Below are 19,824 nucleotides of genomic sequence, written 5' to 3' on the forward strand. Positions count from 1 at the left end.
TGTTTCCCTGTGCAGATGACGGAGCAAAGGAAGCAGAAGCAACGCATTGGTCTTCTTGGTCATCCTCCTCACATGAACATCAATCCCCAGCAGCCAGCCTGAGGGCCCTTTGGGCCCAGTTTCACCAGTGCCTGAACACTCCTGTCAATGCACCACGTGTTAAGACAGCAGAATGCCAAAATGTGTCCATCTACAGTATGTATTTAGGTCTATGTCTGACTGTATACTTCACCAGAAACTCCTACAATAAGTGTTTCTACAACATGCTTGCTTCTGAGTGTCTGTGTGAGGTGAAAGTTATCTGAGTATGTTACTCGCGGTCTGTAGTGTGGATGTGTCTGTGTGGGTGGTGTGTGCACCAAGTGCCTCGGGGACCTGAGAAGCCAGTCCCGTGGGTTTAGGAGATGAAAACACTGACTTCAGCTTTACTACCATGAATGCCTTCTGCATCGTACCAGACTGACAGCATGCCAAAGTTCAGCCATTGTCCCTGAGGGGGGTGTTCCTCTCAAGTGGCCTTGTATTGAGGTTTTAATCCTCAGTGTTGCACCAGCAAACTCAGGTCACATGGGGATTTGAAGGTTTGTATGAACAGAATATGGTTTGACAGCAATAGAAATTATTAATGTTATGCAATGTATGAATATGAATTAACTACTTTTGGGAACTGGTTGAATTTATATCTGAAATATGGAGACAAACAACACCTGTAAGCAATCCTGAAGAGGTCAGCATACTTTAACATAGATCCTTAATTCTGTTATGAAACCTTTGGTGTTTTCTTTTTTTCATTCATTATCACTTTAACGTATTGTGATCTCAAATGAAGGCTTTCCTCGTTCCAGGACACCTTTACTATAACTATTAATTTGAGTAACCAACCATATGGACCTACTGTGGAGATTATGTTATGATATGAGGGATATGGAGTCACATTGGAAACATACAGAAGAACCAAGCCCAAAGTATTCTGGGTGAAATATTAGTAAGATAGTTTCATTAGATGTATTCTTCTCTGCACTGAATTATGTAATCTTCCTTTCATTCATTTAGTCGTAAAGCACTGATACTTTCTGTAGCACACAAACAATTGTTACGTCACTTTGTAAAAGACCCACTTGCGAATGACTTGAGTGTTTGAGCGTATATAAAGAAAATAGAACTTATAGATGTCATTTGGAGTGCTGCTTGACCAAACTGAACTTTTATACTAATAGATGGTTTGTGTCTGAATTGTACATTCCATTCTTGGAGTCTATTTAAATAAACAAGTGTGTAAAATTATTTGTTGGTGAATGTGAAATGGTGTCAGCATGGAAGTCGAGGCAAAGACCAGAACATATGCAAGCCTAAAGGTAATGAGGATGTTTGCATTTTATTATGTGTTACTGCTTATTGGCTGGCAACTTTAAGTGGCACCATTCTTGTAAAGGGCTGCAGTCCGATGAATGAAGAGTGTACCGACTAATTGTCCATTTAACGAGCCGCTTGGAGGCTCAGTGAGGTCGTATCCCACACGCTCATATAAAATCATTCTTCCCCAACGTTAGTTTTGAGTGTTTATGAAACAAAAACTTTATATTTAAAAACTAAATTATATGTCAGGGAAATTAATAAAAAAGCAACGGAACGGTAAAAAAATATATACAACCCCACTCACTCCATGTCTAACCAAGTGCGCCGTAAAACTGAGCAGGTAAAATACTGTGAAACCACAACCAGGTGTTAATTACCGGAAATGCCAATAACACCAAGAGCGTGTGCAGGATAAACAAATAATAAAGGCCATTCCATTTTTGGCTCCTACGAAGATCTTCAGAGAGAAGTAAATTTGGGAATTGCCGGCCGATGAACTCTGAAATCTTATCTGTGCTCCTGACACACACAGCATGATGAGGAAATATATTTGTATGTCCAGGAGTTGCACATTTTTTTAGTTTCAATTTTACCTTTTGGGATTTTATCACTGCACAGATGGACCATGATCTACAATTTTTAAATTATAAAACTGCATTTTTTTCCCCTGACGACTGACACTATATGAATAAAGTTATGACAAATCTACACTTTGCACCTAAACAGAATTTAACACCTAAAAAGTTTTTCAAAATAGCCTAGTTAACACTTTTGACATAACCATTCAAACATCTTGGCATTTGTACGATATATTTTTATCAGCTCCAGCTTGTGTCCCATTATACAATTTATCAGCATACATCTTAAAAAAAATGTGTGAAATACTTTTTATTGCTTTATGCTGAAAACAATTAAGAGCAAAGGGTGTTTTCCATAATATTCTCCAAGAATTCTACAAGATCTACAAGTGAACTGAAACAAAGGTACCTTTATCAGTTTTTAAATCAAATTTAGTCTTAAAATGCATTACATTGGGCTTTCCACTGTTATTGAATTATAGCTGCAATGCTGTGACCTATTTTATGGTCATTTTCTAATTACTCCTGTAATTACTCTAATGCTGTCCTGTAGCTCACCCCATATCTATTTAAATTCACTATACTCCAACAGACCTTTGGTTGGACTTGTTGATTCAAGACCCACAGGTTGCTCTGAAAGAAACAACTTTTCTGAAAAGATGAACAGTGTGTAGGAAAATGTCATGTTTTGAAAGCCAAAGTTTTGATGCTGATTGCTCTGAGGTTGTGAAAACGATTGTGAAAGCTGCTACTTTCCTGACTTTTTTTTTATCATAGATGGAGAGTCCAAAATAACAAGCTCCTGTTATGGTGGGAGGAAAACCTTTCAAATCAGCCTTTCTTTGCAATATTTATCTCATGGGAATGTTGTGGAAGTTATTAAAATCATGTAAATTATATCTTAATTGTGATCAAACATAAACATTAAACAAACTCCATGTCTTATTACAATGCATATGTGCTGCCAAGCTCCCATATGTGTCAGGGAGGTTTGTGTAGCCTCTTGAGTCTCATTTGGCTTGTGAGACGGGGTTTTTTTGCATTAAAAAAAAAATCCACATTGATTCAGAGGGACAAATTGTGGATGTTGTGAAATCTTGCACATTATACATTTTTAAACAAGAACTCACATTGAGATCGAGATTTAATTTACAAGTGGGACCTGAGAGCAGAGAATGAAAAATAAATAATAATGGTAATTATATATAAATATAGTAATGAAATAGCATTAAGACCTAAATTTACATTCAACAGGACAAATGATAAATAAATACTTTCTTAAAATCCCTTGGTGTGGAAATAAAAAGTAAAAGCATATAAAAAATGTAAAAAGAAAATACATTAATATAGAAAATAACATTATTAGTAGTATTATTGTGACCCAAACGTGAAGCCACACTTGTCACCTGTTTCCATGACATCCGTTGGTGTAGGTCATTGTGATTATCCTCGATTATAGTGCCCCTGTATTTCATTTGTTAAGACATAACTATTATTTAAAATATATTATTAATGTAGAGAAAAATACTATTCTAATGAGTAGCTAAGTATAGTGATTACATAAAAACTAGTTTAAAGGCATTGTTGCTCTTATGGCCTGGATATTAGGGTGATTAAAGATGCTTTCTAGTAAAGAGAAACCATTGAGGAATCATGACCAATTCATTGTCAACAGTCCTGTATTTCTAAACGCATTTTCATTTGCAAAACAGAAACTGACTGTATGAAAATCCGAATTTAACTAAAGGGACTTTAACTCGTGGGATCTGTGCTTGTAGCCTGTGGCAGACAGGTGCAGCCGCCGTGTGCTACTGCTGGATGAGCATGATGTGCCCTGCTCGCTCAGCAGGCTCCCGGGGCCATGAGGAGATCAACGTGACAGCCTGCACTGCCTCATGACAACAAACACTCATCCACTCACAGGAACTCGTGTCCCAGCTATTGTTCCTGCATAATAAATTAAATATTGAGTATAAAACGATATAAAATTAAATGCCTACATATACAACGATATACATCATAAAAAGAAACTCATAAAATTAAAGAATGACTCCCTGATGATATTTTATATCGCTGCTATTTAAGAATCCTGTAACATATTGTTAGTATAGTATTTTACTATGTATTTTCATTTGGAGTTGGCACTATACCCACTGCTCGCATTTCGTGCCTGTTGAACTCCGGCACTAGTTCACCGGCTGCACGTTTCCAGCGTCGTGGCGCACACAGCCTTGTTTCGATACACTTCAGCATGGTGGTACACGAGATGTGACACGCGCCACCCTCCGCTCTGACGTTCCTCCGCCGTCCGCCCACTGAGGCTGCACATCGGTAGAAAAGTGGGCAGTCCCTCCACCGAGGATACAGCACCGTTTAACACGTGAGCCTCATGTGATAGAGGTAGGTCAGGCGGAGCGGAGAGTCAGAGGGTTTATTTAACTCGTCGCTCTGTCCTCCCCCACTTTCCCAACGCGCCACCAGCAGGGTTGCTCTCCTTCTGCTGCAGGACAACGGGGTGGAAATCCCAGGGACTAACTGGAAACCATCGGCACACGCAAACGAAAATTTCATTAGTACGACTAGTGTTAAATCTAAAGAGAAATTACTACAGATCTTGAAGGTTTTCGGAGCATTTTATTGCATTTCCTTAACGTTTTTTTCCAACACGCGTAGATACATGCGTATTTGTTTGTGACTTCATTGAAAACAACTTGTATTTACTGGGTAATTTGAGTAAAAACAATGGAGCGAATTCCAAGCGCGCAACCACCTCCTCTGCCCAAACACCAGGCTGATCTGTCAGACGTGCAGGGGTAAGTTATACTTTGAAAGAGAAAATAATTCCTCAAACGCATTTTTATACATTATTCATTCTGTAACGCCAATCCATTACCTCAAACCTAACCGCTATTCTCTCTTTGTATTTCTTTAGGATGGATTTCCCGATGTATGTTTATAAACCCAGACGAGGCATGAAGAGAGGAGAGGAGAGCAAGGTTCGTTTTTCTTCTTTCTTTTTAATTTACTTGTTAAGTCAAAATATACATACATACATATTTTATTAAAGCTTGTAAACTACAAGATGGGGACATTAGGCAGGCAGTAGCCGTGTAGTCCCATAAATGGTTAGCCTAATTTCTCCTATGACCTAACTCCTGGAGTCCTCCCTATCGGAGTGACTGCCTCTGATCTTAAAAGAGGTGTGTGCTACCTTAGATCAGAATTTAACCATAAGATGTTTTTATTCTTCCAGGAAACTTACAAGCTGCCTCACAGACTAATTGAGAAGAAAAGGCGTGACCGGATAAACGAGTGCATCGCTCAGTTGAAAGATTTATTACCAGAGCACCTGAAACTCACGGTAAGTTCATGCTGTGGGATGATAGGTTCACTGTATTGAGTGGCATGCACCATCGAGTGGCTGTTCAGTGGTATTACACCCTCTGTGCTGAGTGCGTCAGCAGTCAGTGGATGGCAGCTCACACTAAAGAGGATGTGTCATTGTTTAAACTGGCCATTTAAAAAAAAATAATAATCCAATGCACAATTTTTTTTATAATTGCAATATAATTAATACTCCAGATTGCACATGATTTATTAAATAGATCTTATCCCATATCATATTGACAATTTATTATTGATTAAATTTGCCTTTATGGGTCCTGCTGTGGTATTTTGATGATGGGACAACCAAGATTGTTTACATGAGCAGTAAAGCGTAGTCTCTATGTGTTATATAACAGATGAGGATGTGCTGACTCTGTGTGTGTGTGTGTGTGTGTGTGTTTCCTACAGACTCTGGGCCATCTGGAGAAGGCTGTGGTTTTAGAGCTCACGCTGAAGCACGTGAAAGCCCTCACCTCTCTTCTGGAGCAACAGCAGCAGAAGATCCTCGCTCTGCAGAACGGCATGCAAATTGGTGAGCTACAGATCACTCCTGCACTCACAAATATACACGTTTTTTTTGTTGGACAGAATGCAAATGGCCAAGATGAATAGGCTACACAATGACAATATTATGCGGAATTACAGGCAAATAAGTGACTTCAAATATAGCTACAGGTGTAGGAAAAGAACATCTATGTTAAGCTGGACAATATCTGACTGTGTGTTTTTTTTGGTTGCCTTTACAGAGCAGCCTTCTGTCAGCCAGGAGAAGTCAGAGGAGATATTCTGCTCTGGCTTCCACATGTGTGCCAAGGAGATGCTCCAGTATCTCGGCAATCATGAGACTGACGGAGACTTCACGCCATCCCACATGATCAATCACCTCCACAAGTTAGCTGCGGAGGTGCTGCAAAGTCCAGTCCGACCTCACTCTCCCCTCAGCCCTGAACCTGAGGAAATCCCCAACTATCACCAGCACCAGCCTCACAAGGAGATGCCCTCCAGCTCACCCCCTAAACCCAGCGAGGGCTACGGGAGGAACTGCGTGCCTGTCATCCAGCGCACATACGCTCCAGCAAGCAGTGAGCAAAGTGGCAGTGATACAGATACAGACAGTGGCTATGGGGGAGAGTTGGAGAAGATGGAATCTGGGGCGCTGCAGGGACGTCCAGATTACTACGGTCAGGAGAGCCATCTGAAGCGAGCGTTGGGCGAGAGGCAGAGCTCCGACATCAAGCAGGAGGATGACGAGCCGCGTCACAAACGGCCCCGGGTGGAGTCCTCTGAGGATGAGCTGCTCTCAGGTGGAGAATCTTCAACATCATCGTCCTCTAGCGGTTATGGCAGTTACATGAGCGTATCTCCCAACCATGCAGCTCCTCCACATCCCCTCTGCATGCCTTTCTACCTCATTCCACCGTCCGCTGCAGCCTACCTGCCAATGCTGGAGAAATGCTGGTACCCCGGGGCCATGCCCATGCTCTACCCTGGCATGGGAGGCTCTGTGTCCGCCATGCCCAGTGAAAGACCGCCTCCACCTCAGCTAGTGTTGTCTCCCCGGGGAGGCTCTCCAGCCCCAGCTGCGTCCCAGACCCCCATGGACTCCCCCACCCTCCTTCAGGCATTAAAGCAGGTACCACCCCTCAACCTGGAAACCAAAGACTGAGCGATAAGAGAACAGGGGTGAAGAGATGTTCCTGTTCTAGTACCCAGGAGCAGAGACAGTAGTAGGACTGAGAATATGACTGAGCCTTTTCCATTATCCCTCCTCTTTCTTGTCCTCTGTTCCCTCAGGCTAGAAGTCAAACAGAAAACGAGAGGACTTGTAGAAATGATCAAGGGGAGAGAGCGACATCCGTCCACAAGCAGAGGATGCAAAGCTCTGGTTGAATGTTAAATGCTCACTGGTAATACTCAGTGCAAATGTATCATATGAACTGGACCTGCCCTGCACACATACCAACAGATACACACACACACATACACACACTCTTGGTTGAATGTAAAGAAAGATAGATGCTGCTGTTAAAGTATAAACGCAGATGACACTGATGCATCTCACCTGTAGCTGTTGCAATAGAGACACACCATCTTTGTACTTTTAGAAAGTGTTGCACCAAATGTTAACAGTAATTTTTCACCCAAAGTTTGTTGCCTATGTCCCTTTAGGTCATCATTATCATGCCCTTCGAACCAGACACTATGATGACTGGCACCATAAGATACAAGGGTCTCCTCAAGTGTGTACAGACAAGAGTGAGGGTATAAATGAATGAATGGGCCACCACATGACCACACTGAATGAGAAGTCTTGTCTTTCACTGACAAACAGACAGTTCAGATGGATTTTCTGTAATTATTGTTCATAGACTTCTTGTACATTTCTATTTTTGATACCTTTTATCGCACTCTGTCTGTTCAGAGAGATAAAAGGTGGGCAGAGTGCGGATAATTGTACGTTTGTGTACTCAGAAACTGTGTACATACTGTAGCACTGTGCTGGACCTGGTCTGCATACTACAACATCTGTTTCTGCTCAAGTCAAACCTGGTGTTTGTTCTTGCTGTTGCCTTTTACTTGTGAAAAGCTGATCAATCTCAGATGTTTATTCTCTGTACTACGTATGAATACTGGAGTCAATGGAGCAAGGAGAGAAGTTGAATGTAAACGTTTTACCAGAAGACTAGTTTTCTATAGAAAGAGGTACTTGAGATTTATATTTTGGGACCTACATGAAAGATGTTTGATGTACATATTTTGTCTATAAATGTTGGTATACATTATTATAAGTGTATTAATAAAGTATTTTTTCCCGTGGAAAATTGCTTGGACTGTATGTACTGTATATGAAAGAGTGTGTGTGTGTGTGTGTGTGTGTGTGTGTGTGTGTGTGTGTGTGTGTGTGTGTGTGTGTGTGTGTGTGTGTGTGTGTGTGTGTGTGTGTGTGTGTGTGTGTGTGTGTGTGTGTGTGTGTGTGTGTGTGTGTGTGTGTGTGACCATAAAACACAATCTGTTCTTTTACAGCATCAAAACATGCATGTCGCAGAGAACACTTATGTAATGGCAGATCTGTAGTGCAGCTCTCCTGCTGGTTAAGCGTCTGTGCCCACTAATACGACAACAAGTAAATACATGTAAGTGTCAACAGTTTCAGTTCATATCCTGAGGCAATGATCAGGATCCACCTGTATCTTGTCAACAACTTGGACAGAGAGACATTTTCTCTGGTTTTTATTGGCTGTATGATTCAATATAATGTAGAATAGTAACGCACACCAACCCTGGTAGTGAGGTGCTGATCACTCGAAGCAGACGCCAGTGTTGAAGTTGTCCGTATGCATTTATCTTTAATAAATAAATAACTTTTCGGCTCTCAGGCCTTTTTCAAGATCAACTTTTTTAAATCAAAGACAAAAGACAAACATGCACTGATGTTATTTATGTCTAGGCCCTGGCAGCATATCTGATGATAATCAGTTAATGAAGGCCCACCACAGGGTGAGGTTAACAATCACGAGGCCTTCACCAGGTAAAACTTTTCACAACGGTGACAAAAAATGCAACCAATCCCAACAATACTTTTTAAATGTTAAAAAATATATATATATAGAACATATATATATTGAACAGATATGCTGTATATAGCAGAAGTTAAAACATCAGCTCTAGATTCACATCATAAATACTTTTATCTACATATCCAATAAATATGCTTCAAAGAGAACGTCATAATCCATATTTAATCCATAAGGGGGCAGGGTCAAAGGGTGGATCTAATAGTGTTCCCTCCTGGAAAGTCAAATTTTCCTCCTCTTGGAAGGAGTGATACCTTCTTAGTCCTAATAAATCTGCAAGTGGATATAGGACCATCACATGTGCATCTAGGTTGTGGCCTGAGCCTATATAACATCAGTCTGATTTTAAAATGTTGATCTTGAAGAAGGCCTGAGGGCTGAAACATAATTTTATTAAAGAGAAATGTTTGATTCAATATAAAATACTTTTATCCTGGAATTGCCACATCTCTCTCCCAGCACTTTAAACACGCAATCTCATTTTATAGCTTTGTGATCACACTTTCAATCAATGAGGCTTATCTCATGCTGCAGATTTCCAAACTCTTCAACCATATGTTATATTTCCATCCTTGTTTGTTTCCAACGACTGTATCATTTCTGAGGAGTCATCATAGGAGTGTTGTCTAGTGTGTTCATAAAAACTGAAGTCAAAGGCCATATTTCTTTCAATCTGCCTAACTAAGGGCAAAATGCTGTTGATATTAGCAGTTTATTTAATTTAGTTTATAGTCAATACCCAGAAAAAAACATTGACGATAAATTAATTTAATTTGGTCAACCAAGTGGCAGTAAAATGTGTATTGATGTCTAAATCATTCAGCAAAGGTCTGTTAATCAAGCAGTGGTCAACCGTTTCATGAGCATTGACGTTGTTGCTGGCTCACTCTCTCCAAGGTTTTCTTTTTTTTTTACATTTTGACTTTTTATTTAAAAGGGCCTGAAAAAAAAACAGGTGTTGTTGAGGATGTTCCAACACCTGAATAAGTAGAACTACCCATTTCTTTTTTTGTTTCCATCTCCTTGGAAGTCTATGACATAAACATGCAGTTAGATCATTGAGCATTTAACACCACCTGCTGGGCATTTAAAATACCTACATCCTGTTAATATGAAAGCGATGAAACAGTGGTCATTTTACAATATTATTTTCTGCCCAGTCACCTTGTAATCTACCACACTGAAGACACTTGAATTAATTATTTTTGTTTGTTTTAATACAAATGACCTTTGCTGTTACATGCCTAACATAACTGTAACATACACATACATATATTTAAATTCCAGTCAGCAAAACCAAGACATAATTCAAATTTACCACTGAAATGTATGGCATGTGTGATTTTGATTTGGATAATGTCTCTCTGCCATTCACCATGATTGTCTCAAGTTTAAACAAACAAAATCTGATGCCATCAGAATAATTTGAATGATACTACAATCACATTACAGCATTAAATTATCAATTGATAACAATGTTGTTGCTAACAAAACCTATTAAGCACTTACTGCTGTTTGCTTTCTATTTTCTTCTTCTCTATCACTAGTTTTTATGTTCTCCTGTGCACTCTCCTCTATATTTGCCCATGCTTTGCCTTTGAGAGCAGAGGAGTGAGTGATGTCTGGTGACGCTTGGATGAGAGGACAAGTTTGGGTTACGACAGGCAGTGGTACCAGCCACAATGTTTGGTCGCAAGCTTAAGACCTCCAGGGTAGGAAGGGTACCCCGGAATGAAGGAACGACCCGGGTAGGGGTCCTGTGTTGGGGCTCAGAAGCTGTCTGGGGAAGGAAAGATCTGGAGATGTGTGATCCATGGCCTGGGTTGGCCTGACATCTGTTATCTGACATGCTGTGAGGGGGGCTGAGGGAAAAGGAAAGGCTCCGTGGGACCAGAGATGCCCCATTGGCAGCGAGACTCAAACCCAAACGTCGCGCTTTCCTCTGAGGTTCAGTGTTTACCACCAGAGGCTGTTCACAAGCCAGGCTGCGACAGGACCTGCGTATACAGGAGGTATTCTGAACTCCTGTTCTCCCCTCGTGTTCTCTCTTTGGAGATGTTGATGTCAGCTGCCTCTTTTGCTCTCCAACACCTCGGTTCTCTTTGTCTGACCGGCAAAATGCAGAGACTGCATAGGACTGCTGACTTGATGGTTTATGTGTTTTTTCAACCTCTTCTGATGATGACTGGCCTGGAGGGAACTGAATGGTGAGGGGTGGAATAGAAATAATAGTTTGTCTATGTAGTGGAGGTCTGGATCGCCTTATGGGGGCTCCTTCCACGAGCAGGTTCACTCCCACATACTGAGGAACTTCAACTGCAGCCTGGGAGGGTGATAAAGTAGGACACAAATTAATGCATTTGGTGTGGTGTCTATTATTCAGGGAAATATTGCCTCTAGGCATGAAGTGTAAAGATAGTCCAACCTGTTTGAAGATCAGCTGGAAGCCTCCTGTGTAAGCACTAGGGTCAGTCCGTCGGTCAAGCACAACCCTCAGCGTGTCCAGCTGCACAGCAGGGCAGAGGCGGGCTGTCGCAGTGGTGGAGCAGGCCATTGTTGGACTGGCATTGATCTCCAGAAGCCAAGGCCTCAAATCTCGGCCCAACATAAAGTCGGCTCCGTAGAGCTCAAAGCTTGCCTTGCGGGGCTCGACTAGGTCCTGGGCTGTCTGCAGGGCACGAACCACCGCTTGTTGCATACCCGGGACAACCACCGACTCCCACTCTGCCCCACGGCCCTGACGCTGCAGATAAGCCCTGAACTGTGAGCAGGACCACATGTTGTCATCAGGCACTCCTGGATGTCGCTCACAGGATGGTTGGAAGTGCTTTTGGATGGAGTTGTTGCACAGGTGGACTGAGCTGAGGGAAATAACAAAGGAGGTAATGGTATTAAGGTACATATAAAAGTGCATTGCATTATTAAATCAATCCCTCCATAAAGCACTCTAGATGCAAGGTCATGTAAAAATACTATACAATTTGTCCATATGTTGTCTGATCCACTGTCTGACCTGTCCAGAGTTTTTGTTGAGTAGAGCTGAGTGGAGAAGCGCAGGTAGCACTCTCTGTAGAACCAGACAGTCAAAGGGTTCCAGTCGGTGACGAGGAACCACTGCCGGAGGTCAAACTTGGTCCCATGGACCAACAGAGGACGTTCCAGATATTTCTGAACCACCCACTTACTCTCCTTAGTCAGGGCTCTGTCGCTATCCACAAGTGCCAAAATCTCATCCAGGTGATTCATACACATAATACCTGGATGGTTGAGGTGACATGGAAAAGAAAGAAAAGCACCAAAACTGACTTAAACAAATCAAAACGTAAACTAAGTGGACATGATGACCTTCTGAACATCTCCATGTCATAGTTCATGCTGCAACCACAATACTCACAACAAAAATCATCAACACGGTATGCTATATCTTTGTCATTATTGTGTATCGTGAAAGTGAAAGATTAATAAATAAGATAACCATGTACTTATTATTTTATTTTTTTTAAAACCCTACCTCGTCCTCTTGACTTGGCACCTGGTTTGATGATCCAGATGTTATTTAGTCCATCTGTATCCAGCTGAGGGCACACCTCCTGCAGCCTGATTAACAGGGCCTGGCAGCGATCCACAAACACACTGCTACCCTTGATCAATGCACCTTCACTACACACAGACATTAGACTTATAGGCTGAGATTATTAATGTGCAGATTCACTAAATCTTATCATCATGATTTACTCCAGACAGATGTTGTGCTTGCATACAGTTGTGTAATAAAGTAGGCATACTGTGAATTCGCAGCGGAAAAATGGCAAAATTTAACAATAAAAATGCCAATGAATATAGTGTTAATGGAAAGAAATGATGGACTGTGAAGCAACAATTTTTAATAACCTGTATTCATTTGATAAGCTGATCAGTATGGAGTCATAAGGATGCCATAAGAAGAATAAGTCTGTAAAAGAGAGATTAAAAATAATAATAAATCAATGTGAAATGTAAAGACAAATAACATATTTATATATATATATATATATATATATTTGTTCATTTATTTCTGTATATATTTGGAAAAAATATTCATTTAATTTTTGCATATAAATGACTTTTTATATTCAGTTATTTATATGCAAAATAAATATACATTCATTATATATATTAATAAATATGTACAGAAATAAATTAACTAAAAAGTAAATGTTCAAATGAATTAAAATACTTATACTTTATATTTTGTTTGTATTAACGTATTTATTCTTTTATTTATTTCTCTTTATATTTCCAAATTTATTTTCTTATTCTTTTAGAGATGTAGTCATTGTTTGTGGCACTCCTCTGACTCCATAGGCTTGGGCTGTTAGTACTGCAGATAAGTTTACTGTGACCTAAGACTGAGCCGTCTACTAAACCTAGGAAGGTCCCACAAAACATACTCACTGCACAACTGCATAGTAGTCTTGCAGAAACTCTGCCCACTGCTGTTCCTCCACTGAGGGTGGTGTTTCTACAGTTACATCTATGTCACCATGCTCTAAAACACTGAGAAACTCTTGACACACGTGCAAAGCTGTGTCGATCATTCCTGGACCGATGAAACGATGCTCCACATTATCCACTTCTGTAGAGAGAAACAAGATTGGTATCACAGAATTTTCAAAGGTGGATTTCTATGCATTTAGTACCATGGAGACACTGTTTTTGGCTCTGCGTTGCTCACCCTCTTCTCTGTCTCTCCTCCATCTACTTGTCTCAACCACATGCTGCAGCAGGCTGGTGCATGCTGTCCTCCTGAAATCCTCTTCATTGTGATTGAAAAACAGAATGAGAGGACAAGACAGCTGGTTATGACAAGTCCACTTTAAGCAAAGCGATAACTATGTGTTACGGTAATAGAGCCATACAGCAGACCTATGAATGCATGCTTTTCATCCTCTGCCCCAAGCCTGTAGCACCTTGGGAAGAAGGTGTCAGGATCTGCTGTGTCAAACCACTGAAGGTTACGTAGGTTCACACAGAGCCCCACCTAGACACATAGGGATAAATAGGGAGATAGAGAATACTAGGTGACCTATTGCCAAAGTTGAAACTTGTATTTTTGCCAGACATTCAGTAGAAACTCTTGAGAGATGTGACCTTGGTAGTAAACGTCACAGAATTTGCATAGTGATTGGTCATTTGGTCATTCCGCAAGGTGCGACAGTCTATGTAATCCCGACGTGTCGTCCAGTGGAAATATGTTGTTTCATTTCGAACCAGGCGAGACTAGAAAAGGTTGAGGAAAATAAAAATAACAGCACATTCGATTGCTTTCAGACTGTGCAAGATGCCAGTGTCATTTTGGTTCACTAGAATCTTACCATGAGGTCGTACATGTCATCAAGGTTCTCCTCTTTCTCGCCTTCATCCACTCTCTCTGTAAAGAGACAAGAGTGTGCGTGTGACTACATGCAGACAGGTTTACATGTGTAGAGGGGCGCGTTAAGAGGGTAGGGGTCTTTGTTATAGGTCGGTGTCTGTAAAATGGTACACAATGTATCATTTATCAGGTATAGGTGTATCCAAGTATCCATCTAAACTAGTGCTCCGATAACATATACGCTAACCCCTCCTGAGCTCTGACAGTCAAGAGATAATATTGCTAATCTTTTACACCAAATTTGAATGAATGAACTGACAGACAAGATATGACTTATTGATAGAATTTTGTTAGTAATACTGTGTGCAGGGCCGTATGCCAAATATCCATTCCTTTCCCAGGATCTCAGTCACTTACATACAGCCGTTTTTCTTCCCACAGGCTTTAAAAAATGTGACATGCCAGTGTTATTTGCATGAACCCTGCATCTTGTTTTCTCATAAATGTCTTGGTTAATGATTTGTTAGCTCTAAGGACTTTGTCCTCCATTGTCTCACCAGTAACATCAGCAGTGACATCACCCTCTTTGCTATCCTCCTCATTGCTGTGGCAATGAGGTGCTTTTTGGGCAGGATGGGGCAAACGGCGTTCCACCCACCCTCTGGCCCATAAGGCAGCACGGATCACAGGGTATGGTCCCTGCACTGAAAACACTTTCCTCAGCTGAGAAGGAAAGGAAGGGAGATAAAAAGAGTCAAATAGCAAATAAGAGGACAGTGGGTGAAAATACAGTTACACTGACGTCTGATTTGTAGTTATAATCACCTTCACTGCTTTTTCTACCAGCGTTTTGGCTGTTTTTAGCCTGTCTGGCTTGATCGCTGGGAGGCTTGGCATGCTGCGACGTAGCCTCCCCTCAGCTGGAGCCACTGTGGATTGTAACACTGAGACAAACTGCTGGGTCATATTTCAGTATAAAGTAACTCTGTGAACATGCATGTGGGATTTGTATACGCAGTTGTGGTTCTGAATTTTAAATGTTACTTACAGTTGTGTGTATATATGTATGAATAACAGTTGAAGTGGCTAAAACAATATGTGAAATCCTTCACAACATATTGTTACTTGTGCACAACAGAGAGAACATTTCTCACTCTTCGTTAGAATTTGTTTAAGCACATTAAGGCAGAGGACAAAAAGAACAATTGTCTTCAGTATAAAGTATTGGGTGCATATGTCTTTGTGGTCAAAACAGATTATGTTTCTTCTAAGTTGAATAGTTTTACTCTCTTGATATGGAGTGGTCATACGTTCTGCTAAATTTTGAAATTTGTCATAAAGTGACATGCAATAGTAGAAGCTTGCAGAGGTTGCAGCATACTGTATTTGGGGATTCTTCCCATGGTAGGGAGAGCATAAGATGTGACACAGGATGTGTCACATCTTATGCTCTCAATGCAACAAATGCAACAAATAAAGTTACAATACTGTAACTTTATTTGTAACTGTACTGTACTTCTGACTAATAGGCCTATATTTTGTTTACACAGTACAATTTATATTGATAGACTACATACATGTTTATGTTTTTTTCTACTGTATTGTAGTGTAACCATTGCAAGAAAATACAATATTTTTCCCACACATTTTATTCAAATGTATTATTTTGCTTTACAAAGTGGAATGTGAAACCTTGTAGGCTACTCTTGAAACAAATAGTAGATCATTATTATCAGTCACTTTGTTACATTTCTCAGATCACAGAGAATTGAAATTATCAAAACTACTTTGTTCAACCTTCACATCATTTCATTTAGTCACCTGTGCATATCATAAAAGCAATTTATCATTCTTTTTAAGAAATTAATGAATGAATCCTTTATTTCCAACATGTGTGTAAGACTCAGCTGTGTCAGTATCCGCCTCTCTTCCTTTTGTGTGAGTTTGTCTCCCTCTGTCTGTGTTTCCCTGCATGTTTGTGTCCCTCTTGTTTTCTGTCACCTAGGTCCGGTAGGCGTTTCCCCCAAGCTGCAGCCTGTTACGCTGATCACCTGGTCTGCTACTTATACCCTGAGCTCACAGGCATGCAGCGCGGGACCATTGTATTCCTTCATTGGTAAAACTATTCCCCCCTGGATTGGCATTCCTTTTCTCGTTGTGGTTATCACGCTCCCCGTCGTTAAGTATATTCTAATCATGTTTTGTTTTTCTGTTTCTTCATAGTTTCCCGTGTTCCTGTTTTTCCCTCGACCGTCTCGTCATTTTAATTCCTGTTTACCCTGTAGTGTTTGCGTTTTGTTTGTAGTTATTAAATATTTGTTTGTACTTTTACTCCGTGTCTGTGTCTGCATTGGGTCCATCCGTTTTTGTGTGTTATCTCTGTACCGTTCATGTCAATGTGAATAAAATAAAAACAATAATACAATAAAAGCTAAAGGGACAAAAACACAATATTAACTTAACATGTCCGAAAAGGAATAGGAATAGGATTTTCTTGATACACAGTGACATGGTTTGTCAACTAATTACAGTACAAAGAGTAAAGCTTGAATGTAAATCATCCAATCTCTTGCAGTAATGATAAATTGTGTATTCTTGAAATTGATACATGCCATACAGATAAAGTGCAGCCTTGTGTATTTTCAAGCATTGTCATTTTAGCCAAGTACCTGTCATTCTGTTGGCACTTACAGGTTTTTACAGGCAATCCATTATGTTATGCTGTTCGTACAAATTGTTTCAAGAAGTGCATTTACTGTTTTGCAAATGTTAAGGACGATTTGAGAAATGTACCAAAGCAATTAAGAAAAACTTTAATTTTGGAGTTTGTCAGTGTGGGGCATTGGCTGTATGAAAAAAGGTGTGGAGCCAGTTTAAGATACTTTGTGTACTACTGGGTAGATTAGTATAGCACTGCATCATATACATTTTGTAAAAATTACCTGGTAACTTATAGGTGTTAAATAAATGTATGGGAGTAAAAAGTACACTATTTGCCATTAAGGTGCAAGGTGCCTTTAAGCAGTGGAGTAGAAGTATAAAGTAGCTTAAAGAGGAAGTACACAAATAAAGTACAAGTGTGTCATAAATTGTTCCTAAGTACAGTACCTGAGTAAATGCATCTGGTTACATCCCACCCCTGTGTAGCTATATGCAGATCCCTATTCACTTACCTGGAATTTGTTGCATGGTACAATATATTTCTCTCTACAGCTGATCAATGTACAGAGTTCAGTTCTGTGGGAGCAGAAATGTGATCAACTGCATTATTTCCATATCATCACATTGTAGGATACAAAATTACAGAAAGATAGATAGATAGGTAGATAAAGAGAGAGAGAGAAAGAGAGAGAGATAGATAGGTAGATAGATAGAGAGATGGATAGATCGAGATAGAAAAAAGAGAGAGGGAGAGAGAGAAAGATAGATATGTTGATACATAGAGACAGATAGAGATAATTAGATAGAGAAATATTGATAAATAGATAGAGATAGATATAGAGATAGAGAGATAGAGATAGATAGATAGAGATAGATAGATAGATAGATAGATAGATAGAGATAGGTAAATAGATATATAGACTGATAGATAGAGAGAGGGAGATAGATAGATAGATAGATAGATAGATAGATAAATAGATAGATAGATAGAGATAGGTAAATAGATATATAGACTGATAGATAGAGAGAGGGAGATAGATAGATAGATAGATAGATAGATAGATAGATAGATAGATAGATAGATAGATAGATAGATACTGAACAAGAATATAAATTGGGTCAAGCATCTAAATCTGGACAGAGCTGATTGAAGCTGAAGCACATCTACAGTAGCTTCGGCTAACAATATCCACTATGAAGACGGTCTACCAGCTCTCTGTATGTCATCTATGACAGCTGCTAAACATGAAAACTGCTCCTCAAATACATCTCAAACAAAAACGATTTTACTTTGAACATGAATATACAAACCTAATGCTGTCACACCCCCAGTGACCCGACCACTCTGCCCATAGACTCGCTCAGGTCCTGCTTTCCTTCATGCTCCTGCAGACCGTTCCCATGACAACCGTGCGTGCTCCCACATGATGTTTATAGTTGCCACAGCAACCGTACCCAGGAGAAACAGGACGCCGTGCAGGGCGATGCAAAAATAAATAAATAAATAAAAATCTACCACCTTTAGCCATGTGTTGAAGAAAGTGGATCACTTATTGTATCTGACGCTGATCAGTTGCAGTGTAGTCGACATGCACCGTGCCCGTTACACTGAGATACACACGAGCAGACTTATCTTACTGCAAGTGCTCGTATTTAAATAGTATTCAGTTTAATATGCGTTGCTTCCTGCGATCATCAGTAGACGTTAAAGAAAAAAACGCACCTGCCCTGCGTCTTAAATAATAGGCTAAGCCTGTATTGTCGTCACTTTGTCAGACGTGTGCACGTGAGCGTTTAGTCATGTAGGCTACATGGATTATACCAAACGTCTATCCTTCTTTACGCTATGTTTTATCTTTCCACGAGGTGGCATCCACGGCTTTTCTAGTATTCCCAATGTCACATGATCAATAGTGTCGCTGGTGTTCTCTCTTTCTATGTGATCCCTGCTAACTTTTACGTTCATGTTTTACTTAGTATTATAACTACATCGCTACCATATCTACTATTGTGTCAACCATGCAGGTACACACATACTTTTTCAGTGCTGGAGAAAAACTACCGTGGTCTACTTACAAATACTGAACGGTGGCTAAGTACAATTTGAGGTAGTAACTTATTTTCCTAAACCTATAATATAGTATGATAATCAAGGTGGTGGTATTATTATTATTATTATTATTAGTAGTAGTAGTAGTAATAATAATAATAATAATAATAATAATAATAATATGTTTAATAATGTAAAGTTGAAGTGTTAGAATTGTGGTAGACCTATTGCTATAGGCAAATGTAAATTATCTATTTCAAGCACTTCTTTCCACCAAAGAAAAATAAGAAAAGAAAATATATATTTTTTAAAGTAAGCATACCATTTTCTCAGTAGCCTATGTATTCCGTCGTTTTAAATATTTTAACAGCTGCCTGGATGCCAAGTAAAATACGTTAAAAGTTAAAAAAAACAAAAAACAACAACAGCTGAACAACATTTTCTGTGCACAATGGTCACAGTCCGTTACATCTTAGCACCTGAAATGTGAGAGGCTGCCACCCTGGACATTGTGTCGAGTGACGTAGCTCTATAAGCTTATAATAGTCTTGGTTTTATTGTGTTGGGTAGCAGCAGTGCGTCGCAGCCCGCTGTGCGCCTCTGCGCTCTGATTGGCTGAGGCTGCAGTGATGCTCTCTGCATCCTGCTCCCACATCCAGGACAGGAGGGAGGGGGAGCTGAAAGCGCGCCCGGGAAATCATCATAACACAGAGGGGTGGCACAATTATCCTTTTCACCGTTTACCTCTTCTTGAAGAGATGTTTACACTCACCATGTATGCGGACACAGAAGCAGCTGCTGTTGCCAACTCGTGACTGCTTCTTCAAAACGTCCTGATCCAGCGCCGAGAGGCTGAAAGTCTCA

At 40.2% G+C, this 19,824-nt stretch overlaps 3 protein-coding genes across 4 annotated transcripts in view; 2 read left to right on the forward strand and 1 right to left on the reverse strand.

The window, feature by feature from the left end:
* itpr1a (inositol 1,4,5-trisphosphate receptor, type 1a) overlaps positions 1-1,190 on the forward strand; it is an 81,842-nt gene extending 80,652 nt beyond the window's left edge. For both annotated transcript variants that reach the window (XM_083939709.1, XM_083939710.1), the window contains one exon: positions 16-1,190. In XM_083939709.1, the coding sequence (XP_083795835.1) occupies positions 16-102 (87 nt within the window). In that variant the 3' untranslated portion in view covers positions 103-1,190. The remainder of the gene's footprint in view (positions 1-15) is intronic.
* A 3,169-nt stretch (positions 1,191-4,359) lies between these two features.
* Positions 4,360-8,137, forward strand: LOC310966090 (class E basic helix-loop-helix protein 40-like). The gene is made up of 5 exons (XM_083939898.1): positions 4,360-4,747; positions 4,867-4,930; positions 5,188-5,295; positions 5,730-5,853; positions 6,068-8,137. Exons 1-5 carry the CDS (start codon positions 4,677-4,679, stop codon positions 6,985-6,987), a joined length of 1,287 nt encoding a protein of 428 aa, XP_083796024.1. The 5' UTR covers positions 4,360-4,676; the 3' UTR covers positions 6,988-8,137.
* Positions 8,138-10,439: 2,302 nt separating this feature from the next.
* ttll3 (tubulin tyrosine ligase-like family, member 3) lies at positions 10,440-15,215 on the reverse strand (the record flags this gene model as incomplete). The annotated part of the gene is made up of 11 exons (XM_083939610.1): positions 10,440-11,219; positions 11,322-11,757; positions 11,910-12,153; positions 12,408-12,556; positions 13,331-13,511; positions 13,611-13,691; positions 13,802-13,916; positions 14,027-14,155; positions 14,251-14,306; positions 14,807-14,972; positions 15,075-15,215. The coding sequence occupies 11 exons, from the start codon at positions 15,213-15,215 to the stop codon at positions 10,440-10,442; spliced, it is 2,478 nt and encodes an 825-aa protein (XP_083795736.1).
* Positions 15,216-19,824: the final 4,609 nt, after the last annotated feature.

The sequence above is a fragment of the Echiichthys vipera genome (genome assembly GCF_963691815.1).
Source record: "Echiichthys vipera genome assembly, chromosome: X".
In the NCBI taxonomy this organism is placed as follows: domain Eukaryota; kingdom Metazoa; phylum Chordata; class Actinopteri; order Perciformes; family Trachinidae; genus Echiichthys; species Echiichthys vipera.